We start from the raw sequence: 27888 nt of genomic DNA on the forward strand, positions 1-27888 counted from the left end.
TTAATATACGGACATTTTAAAAACAACTTTATTATGCTAAGAATTTTTTTTTATAAAACTGAACTATTTGTTCATGCATTATATTAATGTATAATTCCAGGAAACTAAAGAACATTACTTTAAAAAGCAAATGTGAAGTTGAGGGGGAATCAGTAATATATTAACTTAGTTTTATTATTAATACAAAACTTCAAATACTGTACAGTGAGATGTGCTCAAGAACACTATACTGTTACCAATTAGTCATTCTCAATTGTAATATATACAATCATGAAATCAGAAGTGATGTCTAAGCTAGTGCCTTATGGATGATATAGCATCTACAATACTTCACTGCCAAGTTAAAGTACTTGCTAGCTTTTTGTCTAAATATTTACAACATTTAACGCTTGGTTTTAGTCTAAGTAGCATTTCCCTCCAAAAAGGAGACTCTCCAATTTTTAGCACTAGTGCTTGAAGTCAAACAAACCTGAAGATACTGACCGGCTTTCCAGTCCTTTATTGCTCTACGACAGGCATAAAGGCTCCAGGAGGGATTTCTGCATTCTAAAGGAAAGTGTGCAACAGCTTAAATTTTAAATACTAGTCATTGATACAAGCAAATAACATCAATTAAAACTTTTTCTTCTCTTTACTAGTTTTTCCTTTTCTTTTACAAGAGAATAGTCATTGTATTATACTACAAAAACATGTCAACTCCATAATTAAAAACTTTAAATGTAAGATATACAAGTAATGGCATTTTATCCAATAATTCACAATTTTTTTTTTTTTTTACAGTTTCTGCTATTTTGGAACAAACGTTAAAATTTCCACGATTTGAGTATCATTAAATATGAACTGAAACACTTGGCATCTCAAAGAATGGCAGAACTTGCAATTAACTCTGTGACATTAGTGATCTGTCTCCCCTTCGTTATTTTATTCTTTAAATACAGATTTTGCTACTATGGCCTATTTTCATGAGTTGTTCTTGTTTGAAAAAATAATCAAATTGTGAAAAGCCTCTGTGTTGTACAATTTTGTTAAATGACAGTCTTGGAAAGTAGAACATCTAGCCAACCTAGAATACGCATCTTTTTCTGTTATAAAAGGTAACTTTAAGTCTACGTTAAAGTGAGTGGAATTAAAACCAATGTTGCAAGGGCTCTGCTTTTGTAAGAATCTTAAGGTGGAGACCTTGCTTTTAGATCTATGGGGAAAAAAAAGCACAAGATTTGCACTTGAGTATTTTAAGTTTGGGCCAATTAAATTGATTGTTGAAAAATGAGGACAAAACTTTATTAATGTTCTAAAATAAAAATTATACTATCACTATAGTGATAAGCTGAGTATAACTAGTGACAGAACTTAGATGTTTATTTCATATCTAAATGTTACTTATTAGTAAGGTCCTAAATATCTAGAGAAATGTTCAGTAGCAGACAGCAGGTAACTACATAAAACAATACTTTTTTGCATTCGGTAGTTAACATGTGATATATCAAAGTAATTCTCCAAAACTGGTCAATAATAGGAGTTACTAGTAAATGATCTTCCCTGAGGTAAGAGACCCTATGTAAGACACTGTTAATATCCAATGAAGATGATCCTTAAAATAATGGCAATAAAAACCTGTAAGAGCAAGTTCCAGGACAGCCAGGGCTACACAGAGAAACCCTGTGTTGAAAAACAAAAACAAAAAAACCTGTAGCCAGGTGGTGGTGGCACATGTCTTTAATCCTAGCATGTGAGAGGCAGAGGCAAGTGGATCTCTGAGTTCAAGGCCTGCCTGGTCTACAGAGTGAGTTCCAGGATAGCCAAGGCTACACAGAAAAAACCTGTCTCAAAAAACAAAACAGAAGACTTGTATGACCTGTGGCTAGTCTCACAGGCACATTCCACAACACAATCTCAACTGCTAGTAGTAAAGCTTAATTGTAAAAACCAAATTAAAAACCACAGGAAGGTATAAAGCAAATTTCAAATATTAGCATTTGCTAAATTTCTCAGGCCTCTTTCCTAATAATTTCCAATAAACACCTGAAACATAGTTTAAGGGACGGAAAAGGAATGGGCTATCTAAGCTTGTTCTTTAGTTCCTGAGTAACCATTCCCTTGGAGCTAATTGAATACTAGTCATAATACTTGGCAGTGTCTTATTTCCTTTCATTGAACCATCGTTCATTACCAGCTTTCTGGACATACACCACCTTTAACTGCCTGGACTTTGGGCCATCAACTCAAACTTGGTATGATTACAGAATGGGTTACTGTAGAGAAATATTTACAATATTACTTCAGTGTTCAGAGAAACACCAAAAATATAACTGAATTGGTTTGAATTACAGTTATAATGCCACATCTAGGGCTAAGAAACACTTTTACTTGCTACCACAAGCTGTTGTGCTCTGCTGATGCAGTACAGTGGTATCACAATGGTAAAAAATCATCTACACTTACATAAATACAAGATGACGTTTAAAACAAACCCTCTCAAAACTTAGCCAAAACCACTAATTCAAATTTCATCTGATTTAAAGTATGTTCAAGAATTCTGATGAATTCGCAAGCCTGTTTTTTGTTTGTTATTTTTTATCAAGGGAGAACCCAAACTGTTATTTATACCCAGTTAAGTTTCTAACCCTAAATACCACTGCTGTCACTAGAGACAATGAAGTATTGTCAGAGATTAAGCCCATCTTCTAATGTTCACATGTGCATAATTTACACTAAATTCAAGTATTCAATAGGAAGATAAAATTTGTTTCTAGCCAGGCATGGTAAGTCTATGCCTTTAGTCCCAGAACTTGGGAGGCAGAGGTAGGCAGATCTCTGTGAGTTTAAGGCCAGCCTGACCTACATAGTGAGCTCCAGGCCAGCCAGGGCTACACAGTAAGACCATGTCCAGAAAAAACAAAATTTGTTTCTGATATTCTAATGCTTTGATATCCTGCCAGTTATTAACTAAACATACCAAGCCACAGAAGAGCATCTGTTAAAGCAGAGTGATTATATAATTTATTTAAAGCAGTACACTTTCTGTTTATTGAATAGTTTTCTTGTACTTAAGCCAGGAAAAAAAATTTTAAAGAATATTTCAGTGGCTTAATAAGCCAAAATAATGATAGTGGTGAGTGAATTGATGGGGGGCGGGGATTGATTTAAAGCACGGCTAATTGTTAAGAATTTTGGTAGCTCTCTTTTACTTCATGCAAAACTAGTATACAATAGAAAAGTTCTAAATTTTCCTGGTACTTTGATATAAAGTGTGTGAAAGTAAATTTAGAAATGGACGAATGGAGATAAAATATTGCAAAGCATGTGATATGATAAACACTAATCCAGAGGGGTGTGTGTGTGTGTGTGTGTGTGTGTGTGTGTGTGTGTGTGTGTGTTGTACATTATCTTAACTTCAGCTACATTTGTAAACGTTTAGATTCTCTGTTCCTTCCTTTTTCAACATAGTGGGGTAATTAGTATTTGGATTCTGTTAAAGATACTGTCACAGAAAAAGACCAAAACCTCCCTTAGCTAGAAAAAGTTAAAGTACATCTTATATCCCTTTCCAATGAACAGGTAGAGATTTTTTTAAACACCTGATAATGTATTTTCTGACATATAGTTTTGTAGAATTGCAAACAGTTCTGCATCTGTTACATGTGCAAACAGAGACAGCCAGGCTTTGAATGCTCTAAGAGATTATATTAACATACATTTGTTTCATTCATTCAAATTCAACTTAATTTCTGTAAACAAGGGAAGATGATGGACTGAAATACATTTACAAATACAGATCTGCAGAACAGAATACAATAGTGCAGTACCAATCTCAGGAGTATACACTCTGCTTTTAAAGAATATGCATGAAAGCTGCTTCGAGGGAACTGGCACTCAAGAGTTAATGATGCAATGTTTAAGCAAATGCTCAGTTGCTCACAGTATGTGGCAGTAAACTGTGCATCCAAACTCAAGTGAAGCCAACACAAAGAAAATCTTACAGAAAATCTAAGAAAAAAAAAGGAAACATTTTTGGTTCAAAGGGGCTCAGAGACATTTAGCATATACAGGCTTAAACACCACTGTGTCAAAACTGTAGAACAATGTAACCCATTCATAAAGATAAATTCTCTGTGACTCTGACATACTCTGCAAGTTACAAATTAACTACTGCTACCATTATTTTTAAATTTTCTAAAACAAATTGTAATTCTCTCTTATGCAAGATTTAAAAAACAACAGGTGGAACTTGACAAGGCCAAGATTAAAAAAATAATGGCAACATATTATCAACAAGAGCACACAACTGGCCATATTGGCTCAGACCAACTACCTGAATCATACTGCCTTTATCGTACTAGGATAGACCGTTCTTCCCAACTTAGCTCAAATCAGGAACATGTTGTGTCATTACACTCTACTGTCAAGATATTTTTGCCAACAATAGCTGTTCCTATAATGTTATAACTTTTAAGTAGTCTAAAAGTGTTTTATGTATTTTAAGATACATTTAGTTCAGGTAAACTTGAAATCGACATTCTCGTGACATGTAGGATGGCTACCTTGATAACAACATGTGCAAACTCTCACTTTCTCTTCAATTCTGGTCTTTGCAGAAATGAAACATTTAGCAAGAGAATTTTCATGTCTGAAAATTAAGACTTTCGTGGAATTAAAATGACAAAGAACTTCCAATGAACCACCATATATGGAAGAAACTCTTTCAATAGATCTAAACTAATTTACAAGAATTCAGAGCCAGCCTGGGCAGCAGTATATTAAAAGCTATTGCCAATCACACACTTGCTATCATGCACTGAATAACAAGATATAATCTTTGAATTATATACGTACAAGATTTTTAATGACTACTCAAGTTATGTGGCCCAGCCAACAAATATTACATATTCACAATGAACACTCTGCCTTCATTAGCCTCTACTTCGATCAAGAGTGATCCATTGGCTCAGCTGTGTTAGTCGTCTCAGCATCCTGACTATCCATCTCTTCAGGTTCCTCCATGGGATTTTCTTTTTGTGCTTTTGAACTTGTGGCAAATGCTGCTTCCAGGTTATCTGCCAAACAACCATCAGTTGTTTCAGTACTCGAATTCTCAGTGTCACCAGTTAAAGAAAAAGATTCAGGCAAGCCAGTCTGAAGACTCCCATGCCTCACAGGAGAACTCACAACTTCTGCTTTTCTTTGAGAAAGATCAGATGGTGTCTGCTCTGTACTTTGATCCCGCAAGTGCTTGTCCATTGAAGCCTGAATAGAAGAAACCATCTCCTGCAATTTTTTTCGCTGGGCCTCAACCACATCAGGATCAAGCTGCCTGCCGTCTCTCATTGTTACTACTCCAGGAGCTATTCGAATAAGCTCACTGTTACTAGGAGCAGCTGTGAACACAGGAGGCTCTGTTTTAATGGAACTATTACTAAAATCTGTCCCTGTGTTATGCTTCCTTACAGCCAGAGGTTCCCTAGCTCTGGGATCAACGTGCGGGTTACTGGATGCAGTTCCTAGAGAATGCCCCTTTCCCTGAAAGGCAGTTACATTGTGAAGTTGCTCAGATTTCTTTTTCACTACTCCACCACTACCTAGTCTTAATAACCCATGTGAGGGGCTTGATTCCCTACTTCTTGTAGTAGCCTCTGCTCGAACCTGACTTACAGCCTCTTTAACTAAATCTTCAACATCAGGACCAATGGGGAAATGTCCTGCAGCATCGGCACACAATTCCAGTCTATCTTCAGAAGCATTATAAACAAAGGTTTTGCCAGGTAGATGTGGAAAAGTACAATGTTTGCCATCAATCATGCCTAAAGAAAAGGAAAGATATTTAACATATTAAAATCTTATTTACAATACTAGCAAAAGTACAGCAAAGATATTTATGGCCAAAATAGTGAATTTCTGATAGCAATGAATAGATGAAGAGCTTTCAAAAAATGATTTGCTAGAAAATAACTTATTCTACTACAAAAAAGAACATTAGTCAGATCTTAAAGTAGTTCTCCCAGAAAATGGGGATTATATGCATTATTCTGTAGTAAAGTTAGGAAAGGAAATTTAAACAAACACCTGAATTACAAAAAAATAAAAATAAAACCCAACCACAATGTAAACCAGTAAGAAAATGTAATTTTATTTACTAAAATTTAAATTATGATTTCAAACAAATATTAATTTCAATAGTAAGCAAAATGTCAATTAATAAAAATTCAGGTAGAAATTTCTCTTGATATGCTTCTGGCACTGTCACCTGAGAAAAAATTGAAATTGCTAGAGCTCTATAGCTCAGGAGCTGAGGGCTGCCACTACGCACATCCTCAGGCCCTGCCAAACCACACAAATGAAAGAAATATGCAAGTCAGAGATCTGGTCTAAGTGCTTTTTTTTTTTTTTTAAACAAAGCTTAGTGTTCAAGCCTTTAATCCCATCGCTCAGAAGGTGGAGGAGGCAGGAGGATCAAGAGTTCAAGGCTAGCCTGAATGAACTGCCAGCAGACTTTAGTCCACTACTGTTCCTTGCTTTCATTCATGTGGACGACATGTGGACATCCAGTTGTTTCAACACCATTTATAGAATAGAACATTCTTATCCAAGTCTCAACTCTATACCTAATGTTTTAAAAATAATTTCAGGGCCTGTAAATAGCTCAGGAAATAAAAGCACCTGTAAGACAAGCTTAATGACCTGAGTTTGATCCCACTGTGGAAGAAGGGCACTGACTCCCAAAAGTTGTCCTCTGACATACATGCAAAATGACACATGCATGCCCACACGTGTACACACACATGCACAAATAAAGCAAAATTTAAAATAATGTTTGTAATGATAAAACAAAATAAATTTATTATCTAAGCTTTAACTTAGAAAACTAGAAGGAAAATAAACTTTAAAAACAAACTATTATTTAAAAACTTGCAAATAAGTAAAAACACAATTTAATGAACTTAAAAGTTAGAATTGGCATTCAAAATGGAAGCTGTGACACTTCACATCAAATTTAACACTTCCAATATTGATTACAGTTTATGCATTTATCCATCACTAAACAACAACAAAAAACCCACAAGAGAATTAGAACTAGAAAAACAATTAGCTTTAAATCCTCCTTCATATCTCCTATAGAAAGCAGGCATAAGAGAAGAGAAAAACCTATGAATCCAAAAATTATTTCTTTGAAAAGACCAATAAAACTGATATGTCAACCATTAGCCAGACCAGTCAGCAAAAAGGAGGAAGGGAGCCGGGTGGTGATAGCACACACCTTTAACCCAGGGAGGCAGAGGCAGGTGAATCTCTGTGAGTTTGAGGCCAGCCTATTTTACAGAGTGAGTTCCAGGACAGCCAGGGCTACACAGTGAAACCCTGTCTCAAAAAACAAAACAAAAAAAAACCCATACACACACACACACACACACACAACAAACTCACAACCACGGATTGGAAGGGATTGTCCTCAATGTAATAGACATATCCATGAAAAAGACTGACTGCCTCCCTCTAAGAGAAGAAGGCATTATGTTCATCATTTCTATTCAACATTGAACTCAATCCTAGCCACTTCAATAAGGCAGGAAAAAGCAGTAAGACTTACAGGTGAAAGGACATCACAAGAAAACCTACAGAAACAACTAACCTGGCTCACAGGGGCTCACAGAGACTGAAGAAACAATTAGGGAGTTTATATGGGACTGAACTAGGCCTTCTACATCTATGACAGTTGTGTTGTTTGGTCTACTTGTGGGACTCCTAACAGTGGAAGCAGGAGCTGTCCCTAACACTTTGGCTGGCTCTTGGGAGCCTATCCTCATACTGGATTGCGCTGCCCAGCCTGAATACAAGGGGATGTGCCTAGTCTTACTGCAACCCATTGCTGATACCCATGGAAGGCCTGCCCCTTTCTGAACAGAAACAGAGGAGGAATGTGGATTGGGGAGGGGGGAGATGAGGGGAGGAGAGGTGAGAAGAGGGAGGGAGGGAAACTATAGTTGGGATGTAAAATAATAAATTAATTAATAAAAAGGGAAGAGATATCTTTTATTTACAAAAGACATGTTGATCTACACAATCTGGGAAAAAAAAAAACCTGCTAAAAAGCTAGTAGAATATATGAGTTTAGCAAGATTACAGGGTACAGTGTTAGCATGAAAACCAATTTTAATTCTAGTCACTAGCAATAAATAACAGAAATTTTAAGAAGCATCTCTTATAACAGGATTTTAAAAATCCAAGAATAAAATAACTATAAGGTCTGTATGCTAAAACTACAAAATTTGGATGAAAGTAAATGGAGAAAAACATTTTCATAAATTGGAAAACAGTATTGTTAAGCCATCAAATGTTTCTAAATTGTCTATACATTCAATGAGATCACAGTAAGTAAAGTCCCAGCAGATTTTCTGTTGTTGAAATCAACAACCTGATCCTAAAGTTTGTACGGATTAAGAAGGACCCAGAATACCCCCTCAAAAAAATTTTTTTTTCAGGGAAAACAAAGGAATATTCACACTGATTTATTTCAAGAATCACTAAAAAAATATAATAATCAAGTCATGGCACTAGAAAAAGGAGAGACAACACACAGAAAAAAAAATAAACCTCTAGAATTAGACCTATATATATACAGTTAATTTGCTTGAGTTTTTGTTTGGTTTTGGGTAATTTCAGAGTTTTGGGCAATACTCAGAGTTGAACCCAGGGTCTTAAACTAGGCAACCACTAAGTTACATTACAACCCTTTTTAATTCCAAGACAAGGTCTTGCTAGGTTTCCCAAGTAATAAGCTCCTGAATGCCTCCACTTGAGCTGCTGCTGACTATAGATCTATGCCACCACACTTGGCTTCAAGTGACTTTCAAAGCAAACTTACTGAGGTATAGTTTACATAGGCTATAATTTACCTTTTTCAAGTATATAACTCATCAATTAATTTCTGGAAAAGCATCAAAATAATCTAATGGATAAGATGTTTGTTTTTCAATAGTAAAAGAACAACTGAACAGCCACGACTAAAAATAAGACTTGTTTTATACTTCTGCAACCTACCAAAAGTTGGCTTCTTGTTATACTTTTTTTTTTTTTAACATTTTATACTTCTGCAACCTATCAAAAGTTGGCTTCTTGTTATACTTTTTTTTAACATTTGTTTTCAAAACAGGTTTCTCTGTGTAGCCCTGGCTGTCCTAAACTAGCTCTGTAGACCAGGCTGGCCTCAATCACAAAATGATTAGTCCACCTCTGCCTTCTGAGTGCTGGGATTACAGGTGTGCACCACCACCACTTGGCTTACTTACAATATTTTGTAATATCCAAAATACATTTGAAAATAAATATAAAAACATAAAACTATAAAATGTCTAGAATAAAACAGAGAATACAATATTAACCTTGAGTTGGGCATAAAAAACATGAACCATAAAAGGAAAAATTATTAAACTGGACTTTATCTAAATTTAAAAACTTCAAGAGATATCAAAGATCTTCAAAAGATATCAAGAGAATGAAAAGACAAATTGTAGACTATAAGAAAATAATTACTAAACACTCATCTGATCAATGATCTGTGCCTACAACACACATAAAACTTAACATGAAAAAATAAAAACCATTTAACAGTGAAAGGGGGGGAAAAAAGAAAGCAAATACATCAAAGGATAATCAACATCACTTTATCGGAGAAATGCAAATAAACCACTGTGGGCTAGTGCTCTAAGTGTATTAAAGTTTTTGTTTTGTTTTGTTTATTAAGAACAAGAACTGGGTGGGTCAAGTGATAGTTTCATCTCAGTGTAAGAGAGACAGAGACAGCAGATCTCTAAGTTTCAGACCAATATATTCTACATAGCAAGTTTCAAGCCAGCTAGGGTTACACAGTGAGACCTTGTCTCAAAACAAATAAAACCAAAATACAACTGGGGCTGGAAAGATGGCTCAGTGGTTAAGCATGAGTGACTCTTGCTGAGGACCTGAGTTTGGTTCCCAAGACCTTGTCGGGTGCCTGTAATTTCAACTCCAGGGGATTGGAGCTATCTGATCTCCTAGAGCACCTGCACTCACATGCACAGACCCATACACCTACACATAATTTAAAATGATAACATTTTCAATTCAAAACAAAAACTGGTAGTGTTTGCATCAAGGGTTAGGACCCAAGTTTGAGCCTCAGAGCCCATGTAAGAGAGACCAGAATGGTGGTATACTCATATAATCCCAGCATTAGGGCAGCAAAGACAGGAGGATCCTTGAGACTCACAGGCTAGCCAACCTAGCCTATTTGATCAGACAGGTAGACTCTGTCTCAAAAATCAAGGTGGGCAGCTCCTGAGGAACAACATTTGAAGTAGTTATCCTCTGGCCTCCACATACATATGCATGTGAACACACACCCAAACACAGTGTTCCTGCACATACACACAAGCACAAGCATATAGACGCACACAAAAGTGACACTAACAAATGCCAACACAGATCTAAAACAAGTGGATTTTTTTTTTTTTTTTGGTTTTTCGAGACAGGGTTTCTCTGTGTAGCTTTGCACCTTTCCTGGAACTCACTTGGTAGCCCAGGCTGGCCTCGAACTCACAGAGATCCGCCGGCTTCTGCCTCCCGAGTGCTGGGATTAAAGGCGTGTGCCACCACCGCCCGGCGGAATTTTTATATAGTGTTAATAGAAATTAAAAATGGTCTAATCACTTGGGAAAATGATGTGGAAGTTTCTCTCTACAGAGCCAGTTCAGGACAACCAGGACTACACAGAGAAACCTCATCTCAATAAAATAAAATAATAATAAATAAATAAAAACTTATGTGAATACAAAAACTTGTACATGAATGATAAATGTTTATAGGGACTAGATTCATAGTAGCTATGGACTGAAAACAGTTCAAATGTCTTTTGGTTGAGGTCTTTTTTTCAATTTATGTGTATGTGTCTGTGACTTTATGCTTGTGGAGGCCAGAAAAGGGCATGAGATTCCCTGGAGCTGGAGTTATAGGATTGTGAGCTGCCCAAAGTGGGTGCTGAAAACTGAAGTTGGATCTTCTGCAAGAGCAAAAAGCACTCTTAATCAACTGCTGAGCCATCTCTCCAGACCCAATTATTGTTTAACGTGATACATTCAACCAATGAAATATTATTCAGCAATGAAAATAAAATCAGCTACTAATACCTGCCAATATACGCGAAACCAGAAATGAGACACACACATTACCCCTGTTTCTTGCTATGCTATGACCTACACTGCCTCAGGGCTTTGCTAACAAGATGGCTATTACCAGATTAGAGATCACAGACATTTGACCTCCATATGCAAAAATAAAAATCCTTTATATAATTAAAAACAAAACAGAAAAAGGCTTTTCTCTCTAAAGGACTGCATGATAAATATTTTGATTACAGTGGACTGTAAGGTCTCATAGTTACTATTCAATTCTAGCACTGTACTGAAAAAGGAGCAACAGGTAGTATGTAGACATGAGTATGGCTACATGCCAACAGAGCTTCACAAGTAACAGATGTGATATGTCCCTCAGGCTAGTTTACCAACACCTATGTTATACAAAAGGAGTCAGGCACAAAAGTCATCCTAATGCAGCAATAAGAAAAGGGAAAATAAATAAACTCAGAAAACAAATCAATGGTTGCCAGAGTGTGGGGACTAGAAAATGGGGGTTGGCTAAAAATCTGTAGTGATAGAAAATAATCTGTATTTTTTACGAGGCAGATACATGACTGCATGTTTCTCAGAACCCATACACAGTGTAGAAAGTGAATATATGGGTTCTGGGCACTTCTAATCCAACAGTCCGAAATCCGCAAAGTGGCAAAATCCGAAGCTTTCTTCAGGACCAAATCACGCCACAAGCAGAAGTGTCCACCCTGTGAACTGGCTTCAAAGCACAAAATTCCTTAAGGACAGTATACAAATTATCTGCAGGCAATGTGTTTAAGACAGGCTTGACACAGACATGAATTTTTTACTTGAGTTCCATTAACAAAATAGCTCATTACGTATATGTAAAGTGTCCCTAAATACCCCCAAACCCAAAATGCTTCTGGTTCCACATATTCTGGGGATATGATATTTATTTTGTACCTGTAACCCCACAAAAATGTGAATTTTACTCTATAAAACATGTCTCAACAAACCTGTCTCTGGCTGGCAAGATGACTCAGCAGATGAAAAGTGCTTACCAAACAAGTTTGACCACTTGAGTTCCATACCAGAACCCAATGTGGAAAGAAAGAATGGACTCCTGAATGTTATTCTCTGACCACAGACAAACAAGCTGGGGCATGTGACACCCATACACACTTACACACTCTGAGAGTGACTTCAACAGACCAGTTGAGAAGAGAGTTGAAATGTATTAGTAAGTGTGGAAGCCAGGTGATAGGCACATGGGGCTTATAATAACTCTCTTGCTACTTTATATGTCTGAACATTTCTACAACAGCCTAGTTGGGATTTGTTTTGTGTTGAAGAAAAAAGTTCAAAGAATAAGTGAACACCACAGAAATTTGTACTTAATGTCTAAAAGCTAGGTAGGAGAAATAATAAGCTAAACCAGAATGATAAATCTGAAGCAAAAAGTACTCATGTTACATCTCTGCAAAAAAACATATGAGGTCCAAACACATGCCCTACCAATTTCTCTCCCAAGATCTTAAAACCTGATAGGTATAATGTACACTTACATACAAATGTATTTATCTTTATACACAAAGAAGTTAAATATAAAACAAGCTGCTTCCCAAAACCTAGAAAGCAATGAGATTTGTTAACCACCACTAAAATAAAGCAATAAAAATACTGTATTATCTGGCTCTGGGACAGTCACAAGCAGTTTAACCAGATCCACTTCTAATTTCACAACTTGTATTCTCAGTAGTCATTAAGGACCAAAACAGGTACAAAGAAAGCAATATAAAAATTGATTATACTGCAGAGAACACACCTGAGCACATCAGGGTAATAACAAGGCACATTGGTATTTAAAAATCTACACACACGGGGTGGGGGCAATGAACCAATCAGTAAAGTGCTTGCTATGAGCACAAGGTCCTGAGTTCAATCCCCAGAACTATGCTGAAAAAAAGTAGCACACACTTAAAATATCAATGCTGAAGAGACAGAGATAAGTGGATTTCCGGGGCTCACTGACCAGCTAGTCTAGTGTACTTAGCAAATTCCAGGCCAGTAAGAGACCTTAACCAAACCAAACCAAACCAAACCAACTGTGGACAGCACCTGAAGAATGACACCTAAGACTCTGTTATAGCACATTGGCACACACATACATATGTACCCCCCCACACACAAACATGTATATACTTATACACAAGACTGGAGATGTAGTTCAGTGGTGCGATGCTTACACACACACACACCACATACATGTAGCTCAGTGGCAGGATACTGCCTAACATCTGTGAAGCCTTTTCTATCCCTAGCACTAAAGAAGAAGAAAAAAGACACATACACATACACTTAAAAAAAGCGGGGGGAGTCTTGCCAGGCAGCAGTGGTGCACGCCTTTAATCCCAGCACTCGAGAGGCAGAGCCAGGCAGATCTCTGTGAGTTCGAGGCCAGCCTGCTCTACAGAACAAAATCCAGGACAGGCACCAAAACTACACAGAGAAACCGTCTCGAGAAAAGAAAAAAGGAAAACAAACAAACAAAAAAGGCAGGGGGAGTCCTCTAGGACTGGAGATGGCACAGTGGTTAAGAGCATGTACTGCCTTGCAGAGGATCTGAGTTCAGTTCCTAGCACACATGTCGGGCAACTCAAAGCCCCTGTAACTCCAGCTCAAAGGGATTCCAACACCTTCCTCTGGTGTCTGAGAGCACACGCATTCATATGCACGCATGAACACACACATACACACACATAATTTAAAATAAATCTTTAAAAATAAAAAATGGGTATCTCATAATGTTGTACAAGCTTGCTAGGAACTCCTGGGCTCAAGCAGTTCTCCAATTATCAACACCCCAATTTGGACTACAGGCATGTGGTACTATGCCCAGTTGCCAATCATTTTAATGCTATGCTCAGGAGTTAGTATTTTTAATAAACTATCACTTGATTGTTCTTTTAAAATAGTATTACATTTTATTTATTTGTGTATATGTATGTGTGTGTGTGTATGTGCCATGGTGCAAATGTGGGGGTCAGAGGACAACTGTGGCAGTTAGCTCTCTCCTGCCACCACGTGGGTGCCAGGGATTGGAACTCAGGTTGTCAGGCATGGCAGTATGTGCCTCTACCCACTGAGCCACCTCCCGGGGCCCTTATTTGAATGTTCTTAACTTTAAAATAGCTGAAACAGAAACATTATCCAAGAATAAAATCAGAATTTAACTATACCCATCGTTTTCTTCATAATATTGTAGAACACACCACCCTGCTGGAACATGTGAGGAAGTCCCTTTGCATAAGACCATACGTCTTCTCCTGAAAGACAAAAGCAGATAAAGTGTAAGCATAGAAGAAAGAGTGCCATCCAGGATTGTGTTAACACAGATTAGCCTGGAACAGAGATTGCAAGGCCCAGATCCAGAATGAGCATAACACAGACGTGATATAATAGCACATCAGAAAATGGATGGACTATGTGAAGATGGGAGCTACTGCCAAATGCTCTCACAGAAGAGCCTAGACCCTATGTTTGAAGGCCCATATCACTTTTCAAGACACCATAACAATCTAAATTTTTAATAAGCTCCTCCTTTTTTTTTTTTTTTTTTTTTTTGGTTTTTCTAGACAGAATTTCTCTGTGTAACAGCACTGGCTGTCCTGGAACTCCCTCTGTAGACCAGGCTGGCCTCTAACTGACAGAGACCCACCTACCTCTGCCTCCCAAGTGCTGGGATTAAAGGCATACACAACCACCACCTGGCAGTTCCTTCAATTTTTAAACATAGGAGCTAACAAAAATATCTTTAAAACTGTACAAATCAATACTGAGCACATTAAACAAAATATATCTGAAGTCTCATAGTAGCTCAAGGAGACTTGCCTGTAAACTTTGGACACAAAAGATTATAAAAAGATACTATTTTTTTACTAGAATATAAAATTGTATGGTGTGTGTGAAAAGTGAATAAAAAGAAAAAGAAATAGCCAGGGAGAAAAATAAGTAGGCAGATTGAACATTAGTAATTAATTGTCTTTTGTTATTCTAATGTTGAATAAAAAACAGAAATTTAAGGGGGAAAGTATTAAATATACCCAAAACAATCTTTAAAAGACCAAAAAAAGTCCATGAACAAATTACTATTTCACAAAAAACATCAAGAGGTTTCAAATAAAAACCTGAGAACAGGGGTTGGAGAGATGGCTCAGAGGTTAAGGGCACTGGCTGTCCTGAGGTCCTGAGTTCAATTCCCAGCAACCACATGGTGGCTCACAACCATCTGTAATGAGATCTAGTGCCCTCTTCTGGCCTGCAGGCATACATGCAGACAGAACACTGTAGCTGTATACATAATAAATAAATAAATCTTTAAAAAACAAACAAACCTGAGAACAACAGAGCTAGAGTACAACTTATGGTAAAACACATACTTAGCATGCCCAAGGCTCAGAATTCAATCCCTAGCAAAAAAAGGGAGGGGCATGGGGGAAAGATTTTCACATTTGAAAGCATCAAAGATGGAAGATAGAAGGTCACCTTTTGTTTGTGAAGTATTGCTATGGTTATGTGCTGCTTCTTTATACTTTCATTTTCTATCTGCTAAAGGACACATGCTTTCTTTATCAAGGAACTTGGTTCACTTTAATAACAATAGCAGTAATGGGTTAATTTCTGTCTTTTGTACTAGAAAACTATATTGCTGGAACTGAGTTTTATATGGAAATCACTGATGATACTAATTAATCACGTCTACATTCCTTTCCCATACCATAATGAGGAAAATGAAGTTGTCTAACAGCTAAAGTTATTTTCAGTAAACCAGTTTAAAATACAAAATTTTAAAAGCCTTGTTTTGTCATTTGAACCTTTAGTTAACCAGAACATTCAGTTATACAAACACTTTATTTACTAATAATATAATACTATTACCAAAATGACTATACATAAGTGAAGACATATCCCCCCCCCACCAGTACAAAAATACTAATAACTCCTGGTAGAAGCTACAATGATAAACTTACCAAACTTCATCTGGAAAAATTATTTCTATGGTGATAACCTTTCATTTAACTATGGTCATTCTTATCCTAAATGGTCATAGTTTTTCTAAAATACTCAAGGATATTAATTTATTTGGAAAACATCAAGAATATGGGGTAGCAGAGTTTGGGGTTGGATTTTTGTTTATTTGTGGGGTTTTTGTTTGTCTGTCTAGTTTGGTTTGGTTTGCTTTTGGGTTTGGGTTTTTTGGGTGAGAATCTGAACAGGTGCCAAAGTAAGCACCTACACTACACTAATGAGAAAAATGTCACATTTCTTAGTATTTCATATTCCACTGTCTTATTTAAGGCAGACTGTGTATCTGTTTGCATCATCTCCCTATAAATGGTATTCAGATATTATTTTCTTAATCAGCTCCACTCCCCATAATATTTGAATAACACAGATAGTATACTATACTGTACTGTTTATGCAGTGCATGTGTGTATAATTTTATACACCAAAGGTAAGGTTTTTTTCACTCTCTATCCCCCAAGAACTAATTTTTACCGCTATAAAGCGAAATACTGCCCCATCATTCCTTGATTAAGTAAAGTATAAACACCAGCTAAGTCTCTATTAGTTACCTATCTCTGAGCTGAGAAGGCACTTTTATAGCTTCATTTACTCTCACAACTAGGCTCTCTCTACCTCACTTACAAGCAAACAGGCTCAGAACAATGCTTACAATAATTACCCCAAGATCACATAGCTAATATGTGGCTGAATCCTGCATTATCAATCCAAAGTTTATACGTACCCCTAAAATTAAGCATCCACTAACTTCTAGTCCTGTTAAGACAAACACGATGGCACTATTCATAGTCCTGCTTATAATGATGTACGGCATCAACTGGCTACAGAGAAGAGACAAACTGCTTCCTTTAGTACACAAATACCTCCAATGAGTTATCTTTATTGGTAAAAGAAACAAGAAAGGGGACTAGAGGTCAGGATCTTTGTACAAGTCCACCACAGTCTCACACAGTTCTCCATGGCATCTTCTCCACCTACATTACTGTCTCTGTCTCCTGCCTAGACTACTGCCCCCTTTTCAACGGGTTTTCCCTTGAGTCTTGTCCTCCCCAACTCCCTTGTTCATGCAGTGTTAAACCTCACACACTGAAGCAAAGTGGTCCAAAGGTAATCCTCAGCTCACAAGGAATCCCAAGGCCAGTGTGAGCTATAGGACAATGTCTAAAAAGGGGGGGGGTAGAAGAAAAAAATATATATATATAGGTTAAAGTCCAAGAACTCCTTTTCTATAATACAAGAGCTGGTCCTTCTCTGCCCACCTCACATCATACCCTGACTTTTTGTTTTGTCGTTTTGAGACAGGGTCTCCCCATGTAACTGAGACTAGCTTAGAACTCCTAGTCATCCTTTCTCTTCTTCCATCTCCTGAATGCCTGAGTTACAGGCATTCTCCATCAACCCCAGTTCCCCCTCTACCTTGATTTTTATGAAGCAACACAATTCAACCGTTCCAGTTTCCTAAAAGCCAGTCACTGTTACATACTCCTTAAAGGGCAATTTAAAGAATACACTGAAAGTTCAATAACAGCTCGTCTGGTACAGGCACACTTTCTGAAGCCTGACAACCCGAGTTCAACGCCCAGACCCACATGGTGGGAGGAGAACCAACTCCCCAAGCTGTCCTCTGGCCGCCACACACGTTCTGCAGTGCATGCGCATGGGTGTGCACACACACACATTAAATAAGCACAATAAAAATACAAGCTGTCCTCTGGCCGCCACACACGTTCTGCAGAGCATGCGCATGGGTGTGCACACACACACACAAATTAAATAAGCACAATAAAAATACAAGCTGTCCTCTGGCCGCCACACATGTTCTGCAGAGCATGCGCATGGGTGTGCACACACACACACACACAAATTAAATAAGCACAATAAAAATACAAGCTGTCCTCTGGCCTCCACATATGTCCTGCAGAGCATGTGCATGGGTGTGCACACACACACACACACAAATTAAATAAGCACAATAAAAATACAAGCTGTCCTCTGGCCTCCACATATGTCCTGCAGAGCATGTGCATGGGTGTGCACACACACACACACACAAATTAAATAAGCACAATAAAAATACAAGCTGTCCTCTGGCCTCCACATATGTCCTGCAGAGCATGTGCATGGGTGTGCACACACACACAAATTAAATAAGCACAATAAAAATACAAGCTGTCCTCTGGCCTCCACATATGTCCTGCAGAGCATGTGCATGGGTGTGCACACACACACAAATTAAATAAGCACAATAAAAATAAAGGATCAAATTCTATTTAAGTGTCATTTCTCTACAATTCATGAGTGGTTGGGTAATGCCTACTTTGAGTCAATATGTACACAAATACCAAGACCACTGTCGTACTGCTGACTAATTTAGTTTAGTCTTTCTCTTTCTTCTTCTAAACTAAAAGGTTTTCAGATTCAGGGAAAGGTCAGTGGCCTATCAGACTTTCTATTCCCAGGACCTGGCACAGTGCTGAACAACTGCATTCTTTACTGGTTGAGCAAACACACTGAATGAGTATCACAAATGAGGTTTTTTCCTGGCTGGAGAGATGGCTCAGCAGTTAAGAGAACTGACTCCTTTTCTACATGACCTGGGTTTGATTCTCAACACCTACTTGGCAACTTACAATCAGCTGTCTCTAGTTCCAGGGGATCTGACACCCTCTTCTGGCTTTTGTGGGTACCAGGCACACAAATGGTGCAGATATACATGCAAGCAAAACACTAATATATAACATTAAGAAAAAAAAAAAAAAAAAAAAAGGAAGTTTTTTAAACAATGCCTAAAAACAATTCAGAGGAGAAAAAAAAAACAACTGAAGTAGAGCAGCTGTCCCTCTAGGAGCACCGGATCTGTAAAATGACATTTAAAATTATATTAAGTAAAAAGTCAATTTGAAGTTCCTATTCTGCAACTTGAAAACAAACTGAAAAGTCTAACATCTACATGACACATATACATACATACATACATACATACATACATACATACATACGTATGTACGTACGTGTGTGTGTGTGTGTGTGTGTGTGTGTGTGTGTGTGTGTGTGTGTGTGGAAAGCATGTGGTGGGGGAAATACATGCATGCGATACATGGAGGTCAGAGGAGGACAGCAAGTGCCCTTCTCTATCACTCTCCACCTTGTTCCTTTCAGATAGGTTCTCTCACTGAACCTAGAATGTAAATGATCCTTGGGGCCCCACCCACCACAGCACTAGAGTTACAGAAAACGGATGCTCTTACCCACCTACCCACCTCCCATATGAAATATATTGTAAAGACCCAAAAGAAATACTTACAACTCTGAACTTGGATTGGCAAGTGGCTCAGTGGATAAATGCATTTGCTGACAAGCCTGCCAACCTGTGTTTGATCCCTGGGACCCACATGGTGGAAGGAGAGAAGCAACTCACACAGGTTGTCCTCTGACTTCCATGTGTACCCAGTAGCACATGCACCAAGTAAATAAATGTAATAAAAATAAATAAATGCAATAAAAATTTTTAACTTAGTAATCTGAAAATGAACAGTGTTTATTTATTTGTTTATTTGTTTGTTTATTTATGGGACAAGCTGGCCTCTTGGTCACTACACAGCTGAGATGACCTTTTATTACAGACCCTCTTACTCTCACATACTCAGCGATGAGATTACAGACCAGGCGTGCACTAGCACACCCAGTTTTATGCAGTGCTGAGGCTTTATCAACTGAACTATATTTCTAGACCTTAAATAAACAATTCGAGTAACTAAATTTGAACTAGAATGAAGTTGTTTTTATTAGAAAGAATGCTAAAGGTATTAATTTACCAACTCTCTGCTCCTCCTACAGACCCTCCCATTTAAACATTTGCTTTTATCAATACTCAAAACAATCTCTAAAGGTTATGTTTCTGTTGTTGTTTAATTACATTTATTTATTTGGTGGGCAAGGCTCAAATCCCACAGAAAATAATCTTCAGGACAGTTCTCTCCTTTTTTTTTTGGTTTTTCGAGACAGGGTTTCTCCGAGTAGTTTTGGACCCTGTCCTGGATCTCACTCTGTACACCAGGATGGCCTTGAACTCAAGAGATTCGCCTGGCTCTGCCTCCTGAGTGCTGGGATTAAAGGCACCCATCACTGCCAGTAGGCCAGTTCTCCTTTTATCGGTTGCTGAAGATCAAACTCAAGTCTTCAGGCTTGGCAGCAAGTACCTTTACCTGATGAGCCATCTTGCCCGTCCAGTCAAAACTATTTCTAAGAAACATATCCCTGATTCTACTTAATTCTTAGTCTCTTAAGTAAATCAAGTTTTTAGTGTCACCATTAAGTGTTAAAAGGATGTATATTTAATACACATTCATAGACCACAAACCCAATCGTGTATAGGAATGTGCACACACACAGGAGTCTGTGCGGATGCAATGATTAATAATTTTTTTTTTTTCTGGGAAGTACAAATGTTAAGAACTACCACATCAGCCGGGTGGCGGTGGCTCATACCTTTAATCCCAGAACTCAGGAGGCAGAGCCAGGCGGATCTCTGTGAGTTCAAGGCCAGCCTGATCTATAGAGCGAGATCCAGGACAGGCACCAAACTACATGGAGAAACCAAAAAAAAAGAATTACCACATCTTACTTTATATATATATTGGAATCCTTTGGAAGAAAATAAAAGTAAAATATATCAAGTGCTAAATCACAGAAAGCAATGAGCTTAATCTTCAAAGCATAATTACATAAATCACCTGTATTATATATGTAAAGACACATCTATATGCATCAACATATTATGACTACTCTCACTACAAATGTACTACATATAAATAAGTAGAACCATCCAATGGCACACAAGGAATAACAATATGTATAAGCATGATCTAGATTTCAAACCTTCACCAAGCATTTGAAGAAAAATATAGAGAGAATAATAATGTAGAGATCCAACGTCATCTTTAAAAATATAAGCACCTGAGTTCTCATGTGATTTTGGAAACTCCTGAGGTATTAGGATGGGCTTATATCTAAGCAGAAATATGTTTGCTGAGAATGTGTGAGGTCCTAGAGTCAACCACGAGTACCACATTCACTAATACATAAAAAAGAAATTACAAAGTGTTAAGAGGTTTTTGGGTGATGGGGATTGATGCAAGTAGGTCCTCCCTGTATTTTAAAAATATACAGTAAAAAGCCCATCCCAGCTCTTGAGAGGCAGAAGTAGACAGGTCTCTGTGAGTTCAAGGCCAGCCCAGTTTACAGAGCTAGTTCCAGGACAGCCAAGGCTATTGTTACACAATGAAACTCTGTCGGGAAACACTAAAAACAAAGTGAGCTCTCAGCTTATTGCTCCAGATGCCATACCTGCATGATACCATGCTTCCCTGCCATGATGATGATGGACTCTTACCTCTTTGAAGCCATAAACCCAAATACACCCTTTCTTCTATTAAGCTGCCTTCGTCATGGTGCTTTATCATAGCAACAGAAAAATAATACCTAAGTTCCCAGAAGGCAGGAATGTGTCATTCATCTTTGGACCTGACATAGTCTCAGGCTCACAGCATACATTCATCTTGAAGAACTACTCTGTGTTCATTCACTCAGCAAGCATTTGCTTGGTATCGTACAATGTGCCAGGTGATAAGGTATCATTAAAACATGCTATACTCTGCCGGGCAGTGCGGCGCCGCACGCCTTTAATCCCAGCACTCAGGAGGCAGAGCCAGGCGGATTCGATGAATTCTAGGCCAGTCTGGGCTACAGAGTGAGTTCTAGAAAAGGCTCCAAAGCTACACAGAGAAACCCTGTCTCAAAAAAAAAAAAAAAAAACCGAAAACAACAGGTTATACTCTCTATTTTGTAGACTTCAAATCCAGTACAGGGAGGGGAAAATAAACCAACAAATATGATTAAGTTTGTAATAGATGCTGTAAGGAAAATGAATAGGATATAACAATAAAGGGGATCTACCTAGAATAGCAAACAAAAATCTCTCAAACCTTTAGAGGGCATATTCAAAACTATTAGTGAGAAGGTAAATAAATAAGTATTGTAAAGCTTGATAAGCTATTTTCTAAACAAATAAACAAAGGCGGCTTATTTCTGCATTTTGAAATTCGCAATTTTCCAAATAACTCCTGTTGTTTTCTAGCATCATCAATCTAAACATCAAGTTACAAAATACTCCATATTTTATATATGGTCATATGTATATAACTATTCCCAAAGTAGTATTTTTTACAAACACATTACTTTTAAAGAGCACCTTCTCTACATAATTAAAAACCAATCAGAGACAGGAGCAGCCCCTGTCATAGTACTTTGCCTGTGTTGGGTTTTGATTTGTTGTTGTTGTTATCATTGGAGACAGAGTATTGCTATGGAGTCCAGGCTCAAGACAAGCTCATGATCTTCATGCCTTAGGTTCCCACGTGCTTAGAGTGCTAGGATTACAGATGTGCATCCCATACCAGGCTTGTGTTATTTCTTAAAGCAGAAGTCTCTCAAATAAGCAAAATACCTTTCTACTTAAATTCTGTGTTAGCAATAGACATATACATATAAAAAAATCTGATAGATTGTGGATAGCAACGTAAGTATCAAAAGTGAAGAGGGAAAGGATTAGAACAGAAGGTGGCATCTTGGGGAACTCATTACAATCTAAACTAGTTCTCAGAAAATTGGATGCAGGAAGCTTAGATCAGTTTTTTTAAAGTAATTATAATCTGGTATTTTAAATAACTTTCATTAAAAAATATAATTACCAGTAGGGCAGTAGGGGCGCACACCTTTAATTCCAGCATTCAGGAGGCAGAGGCAGGTGGATCTCTGTGAGTTTGAGACCAACCTGGTCTACAGAGTGAGTTCCAAGATAGCCAGGGCTACACAGAGAAACCCTGTCTCGAAAAACCAAAAGAAAAAAAAAAGAAAAAGACATTATTATCCTGTTTTTAACTTGGGAAATTGCCAGTCTTAAAATGTTTTCTATACATACCTTATTTTATCCATTTTATGAGGCTGTTATTTAATTTTTCAGAGTTCTGAGAATACTTTACTCATGCTCATATCAACAACAAGAGATATTTCCTATGGAAGCAACTGAAGTACTGGGGAGCTCATAGTTTGTGAGAAATCACTAAGTTAGGAATTAGTAGGGCCAAGAGTTAAATTGTGTCCTCTGATTCCAAAGATCATACAGCCATTCCTCTATTCCAGGCAGTCTCTAAGAGACCACAGCATCTCAGAAATAAGGAAATACCTAGGTCAGTTTCTCCAATTCAGTTTTTATGCCTGCCAAACTAAAATCAACAATATCAACTTGAAAGCTTGTACAGTTTTTAGATCTCCCGTTAACTAGGAGGCTCCCAACTTAATAAACCAGTAATAACAAATCTTCATTATTGTAGGCCAAGGCCCAATTCACTACTATTGAGTAGTCTGAAAACAGAATCAAGAGCCAGCACCTTTCTAGCTGACAGTTCTAGTCTCAGCAAAATTAAGGCCCTTCTAACATCTAACATTTAAATTTTACTTCCTACTTAAAAACTTGGGCAAAGTACGCTAACACTGACTTCAGAGACAAAGGTTAAGCAAATACTGTAAAAAAATGTACCACGAGGACATATCCCAAGTCATCTAAAGGCTGAAATTATGTATTCAGCTGATAATATATTTTCCTTTAATCTATGCTGAATTTTTAAAAAGAAATTCTTAATCTCATTGCCATCTGTTTGTTTCTTATGAGCTATTCACTGCAATTATGGCCGAGTCATTGAACCATGAAATTAAAACACAAAACCTAGTGTCCACATAAGAAAAACATGATGAAGGAAAGAAAGAACAGGAAATGAAGGAGATAGGCTATTAGGTAGGAGTGCAGACTATAAACACCAGAAACTGCAATTCATCAAACAGGAAGTCCTGAAATCACATGACAGGCAGGAAAATGAAATTAAAAATAAATGAATAGGATGAAAATGGAAAGGCCTAAGAGCTCAGGCAGGGAGAAAAAGAAAGGCCTTTAAATAGATACATTTGTTTTTTAAACAATTTTTGAAATAAATGTTATCTAAATATATTGATATATAATCTGGTGACAGTTGAGGAACTACTTTCATTTTGTTATGTTTTTCTAATATTCACTCAATAATCATATTAATATCTACTACCAAAACACTAGAGAAAATAATTTTCTCCTATAGTATAGAATCAAGTATTTATGGTAACCAGTTTTTTTTTCCCCACAACAGGAAAACTCAGTATTTTATACTCACAACTATGATATACCATCAGACTTAATTGCTCTTACCCATTAATGTTGCTAAAAGACACAAGGAGTACATTTCTTTGTCAGCTTGCTCCTGAAGTTCCTTGGACAACAGTTTGCCAGTAACAGCAATATCTTCTGGTTTCACAGTGTGGGCCGAGTGTGAGTGTGCTGAAGCCGAGTGTGATTGACCACCTTCTGCTTTGCCTTTTAAGATCTCTATTGTAATTCTGTCACCATGCTGTAAAGGAACTGGCTCCTTTTCCATTCCCGCCTGGGGCGGCATTAACTCTTTAGGAGGAAAGCCATATCGAATACACTGTAAATACGGAGGAATGTTGAACTCTCTGGCTATACTTTCCTGAAGTTCGAAAAAGGTTGTTGAAGACTTAAGGGTAACCATGGACTGCCGTCCATCATTAGTTGTTATTCGAATCTTCTTCTCCTTGGAAGTTGTAGGTGAGTAGGGAGCCTTGGTGGGGGTGGCAGGAGCAGACGACGGGCCATCACGAACAGTACTTGGGGAAACAGTTCTGGACGGCCCCTTCTGCTCTTGTTTTACTCTCTCTGTTTTCCGTTTCTGCATTGCAGAAGCCTGCTCTGTGATGTTCTGTTGTATAGTTCTTTCAGTTTTACTCATGTTTAACTCTTCCTTGTGCAAAGTTTTTGCTTTCTGTCCAGTAAGAATAATTTTAGTTGGTAGCTGAGACTCCAGTTCTTGTCCTTGCACATCTCCAACTCTCTGAGCATGAGCACCATCTATATTTACAGGAGTGTAGTCGTCAGGATTTTTTTTTGCAGTCTGATGCAATATAGTGTGGACAACTTTCTGAACTAGGATCTCACTCCCAAATTCACCTGGAAAGTGCTTGGTAACAAGTTTCATTGCAACATCATAAACGTTACTATTCAAGGATGGATCACTTTCATACTGGAACCAATACACTGTTTCTCTGACCACTCTTCCTCCCCATTCCAAAGTGATAGGAAAAGCTTCTGGGAGGTTGTCATATTCTTTACCTTCCCAAAAGTGTTTGAATCCACAACCACATTTGCCACCAGCAGACCTAGAATTAGTTCTGTCTCCATCCAAATACACAATAGAGCCATCTCCTCTGACTCTCCGCACAGATGTGCCATGGCACCAATTACAAGCTGTTAGATTACTCAATCCATAGTCTGGTGTCAGGACATCCTTCACTGCATCATATGAACAAACCAAATTGTTTAAGGGAAAGCTGTAATTTTTGTCAGGCCTCAGCTGTCCATGAGTACTTTTTGCCAGGTTATACAGCTTCCCTCCTGGAGCCAACCACTCGGGAGGGACATGAAGTTCAGAAAGGGCACCACAGAGCAAACACTTGTGAAGGCGATTATCCATCACTGCTTTTTTTGCAGCTGCTGTAACTTCCTCAGGCTGAACTCCTATCACCCCAGTCCTTCTGTAGAAATACTGATGGACATCAGCAACCAAACTAGGATGGATGCCATGTTTGTCCATAAAGACTTCTTCCATAGCAGCAACCAGCCTGAGTAAGTACTTATCTTGCAAACTTCTGTCTCCTCCAATAACACAACCACCATCTTCCTCGAGTTTGATGTACTTCTTAATAAGATCCTGAGGCACACCCCATGCTTTAGGAAGCAAATTCATGGGCAGTTTGGGCAAGGCAGCCCCTTTTATGCCTACCAAGGGAATATAATGGTTTCTACCAGAACTACTCCATGCAATACATATTGGCTTGTTCAAATGACCATCTTTCCCAGTGCATTTCTCTGCAGGTATGAGCCCAGGTAGAAAGGTGGCTGAATAATCACCAGAGCTTCTCATGCCACTGAGGGAATCTAAGAGAATTATGGGGCGATGTAACACATTAGCAAGGCCAAATATGTGGATGTTCCTCAGGCCTAAGGGGACACCTTCAGGTGGCACAAACAGAGGGTCACACTCGTTGATAATGTCCTCCCACTCGGCAGCATCAATGAAGTCATGAAACAGGGCTTGATATCTGGCGAGGTGTTGCTGAAAGTGCTGCTTAAGATTCTCCCTCAGGGCATGCCAGAAGAGCTCTCGGCCCACCAGAGCCCGAGACACAGCATGCACCAGGCAGTGTCCATCCCCATCCACATGCACTGGAATGAGGCATTCCTGACTTTTATTGGCCCGTTTGATATCCTCGAGAGTGTCATGCAAATACAGGAGGCTTCCGGAGCGGTCCTTGCCGTAGCCCACGGTGTTGACGTGCTCTGGTTCGATGAGGAAGGCACGGTCACCCAGTAACGCGCAATCGAACAGTTCGCCCTGGTTCATGTCCCGGAGAAGCTTGGCCCGGCCCGTTTGTTTGTCCATTCCATAGCGTGCCAATATGGGCGACAATAATTTGCAGTGGTAGTTGGAGAGGCCCATCACCTTTACCAGTTCCGTGTTCTTCTTGGGTGCTCCCGTCACCCCGAGTAGCGCGTTCCGCAGCAGATTGTGCAGCACTACGTCCGGGTCGGTCACCTCCTCCACTCCCAGCAGCTGTTGCTGCTCGTGCCGCTGTCCGCACTCGGTACACTCGATGCTGACAGAGCCGGAGGCCGGGAAGAACAGACGCGCCTGGCACTTGGGATCCGGGCAGCTCCCGGAAAGGATTCTCCGGTCCCTTCGTTTCGAAAGGCCCCCCGGAGTAGCCGCCGCCGCCAGCGACGACGAAGTCTGCGGAGCCTCGGGGGGAGGCGGCGGCGGCGGCAGCGGAGGAGGCGGCGGCGGCTGAGACATCGCTCTCGGCTCTTGCTCGGCGTCCCCAGCGACCCTCAAAGGCACATAGCCGGACCTCCGCCGGCCCGACGAGCTCTAGTCCAGGCCCCGGGCAAATGGCTTTCCTTTCCCTACCAGTTCCTCCTCCTCCTAGGCGAAGGCGGAAGCGCCGGACGTTGTTTCTCTTCTCACTTCTCCACTGCCTTAGCCGTTGCCCCGAACGTAACGGCCACCACCCCACCCCGCACTCACACTCACTCACTCTCGCTCTCTCCCTCAGACACAGACATACACGCCCTCACTGAGACTGCGCAGGCGTCGCTTCCGCTCTGCCCTTTGGGAACGAGAGTCTTCCGGCTTCTCTCTCGCGAAGGAGTGTTAGGCGCTTCCGTCCAGAAAGAACTTCAAATACCATAATGCAAAGCGACACGGAGTCCTAGGGGAGGAGGAAGAGGAAGGCCTCGGAAGGTGGGGGCAGAAAGGAAGAGGACGATGACTCGCGGGGCTTGTCGGTAGTTGTATTTTTACCTGCATCTCTCTTGTAGTTTATTACCCCTTCTATGGCTCAGGCGAAAGACTCAGAGAGACCACATTTCCTAGGATGCTGTGCGTGGCGTCCCGCCACACTTTCCCCTTGGGCAGAAGTTTGCTTAGTGAAAACAAGAGCGAAAAAGAGTGATGTGGTAGAGAGT

The 27888-nt window shown here is 39.0% G+C and overlaps 1 protein-coding gene across 1 annotated transcript; it reads right to left on the bottom strand.

The window, feature by feature from the left end:
* Vcpip1 (valosin containing protein interacting protein 1) lies at positions 1 to 27493 on the bottom strand. Its single transcript, XM_052716321.1, has 3 exons — positions 24499 to 27493; positions 14360 to 14446; positions 1 to 5798 (listed from the first exon to the last, which is right to left on the bottom strand). Exons 1-3 carry the CDS (start codon positions 27215 to 27217, stop codon positions 4927 to 4929), a joined length of 3678 nt encoding a protein of 1225 aa, XP_052572281.1. The 5' UTR covers positions 27218 to 27493; the 3' UTR covers positions 1 to 4926.
* Positions 27494 to 27888: the final 395 nt, after the last annotated feature.

This window comes from Peromyscus californicus, unplaced genomic scaffold, assembly GCF_007827085.1.
Source record: "Peromyscus californicus insignis strain IS unplaced genomic scaffold, ASM782708v3 Scaffold_5__1_contigs__length_169319896, whole genome shotgun sequence".
NCBI lineage: Eukaryota > Metazoa > Chordata > Mammalia > Rodentia > Cricetidae > Peromyscus > Peromyscus californicus.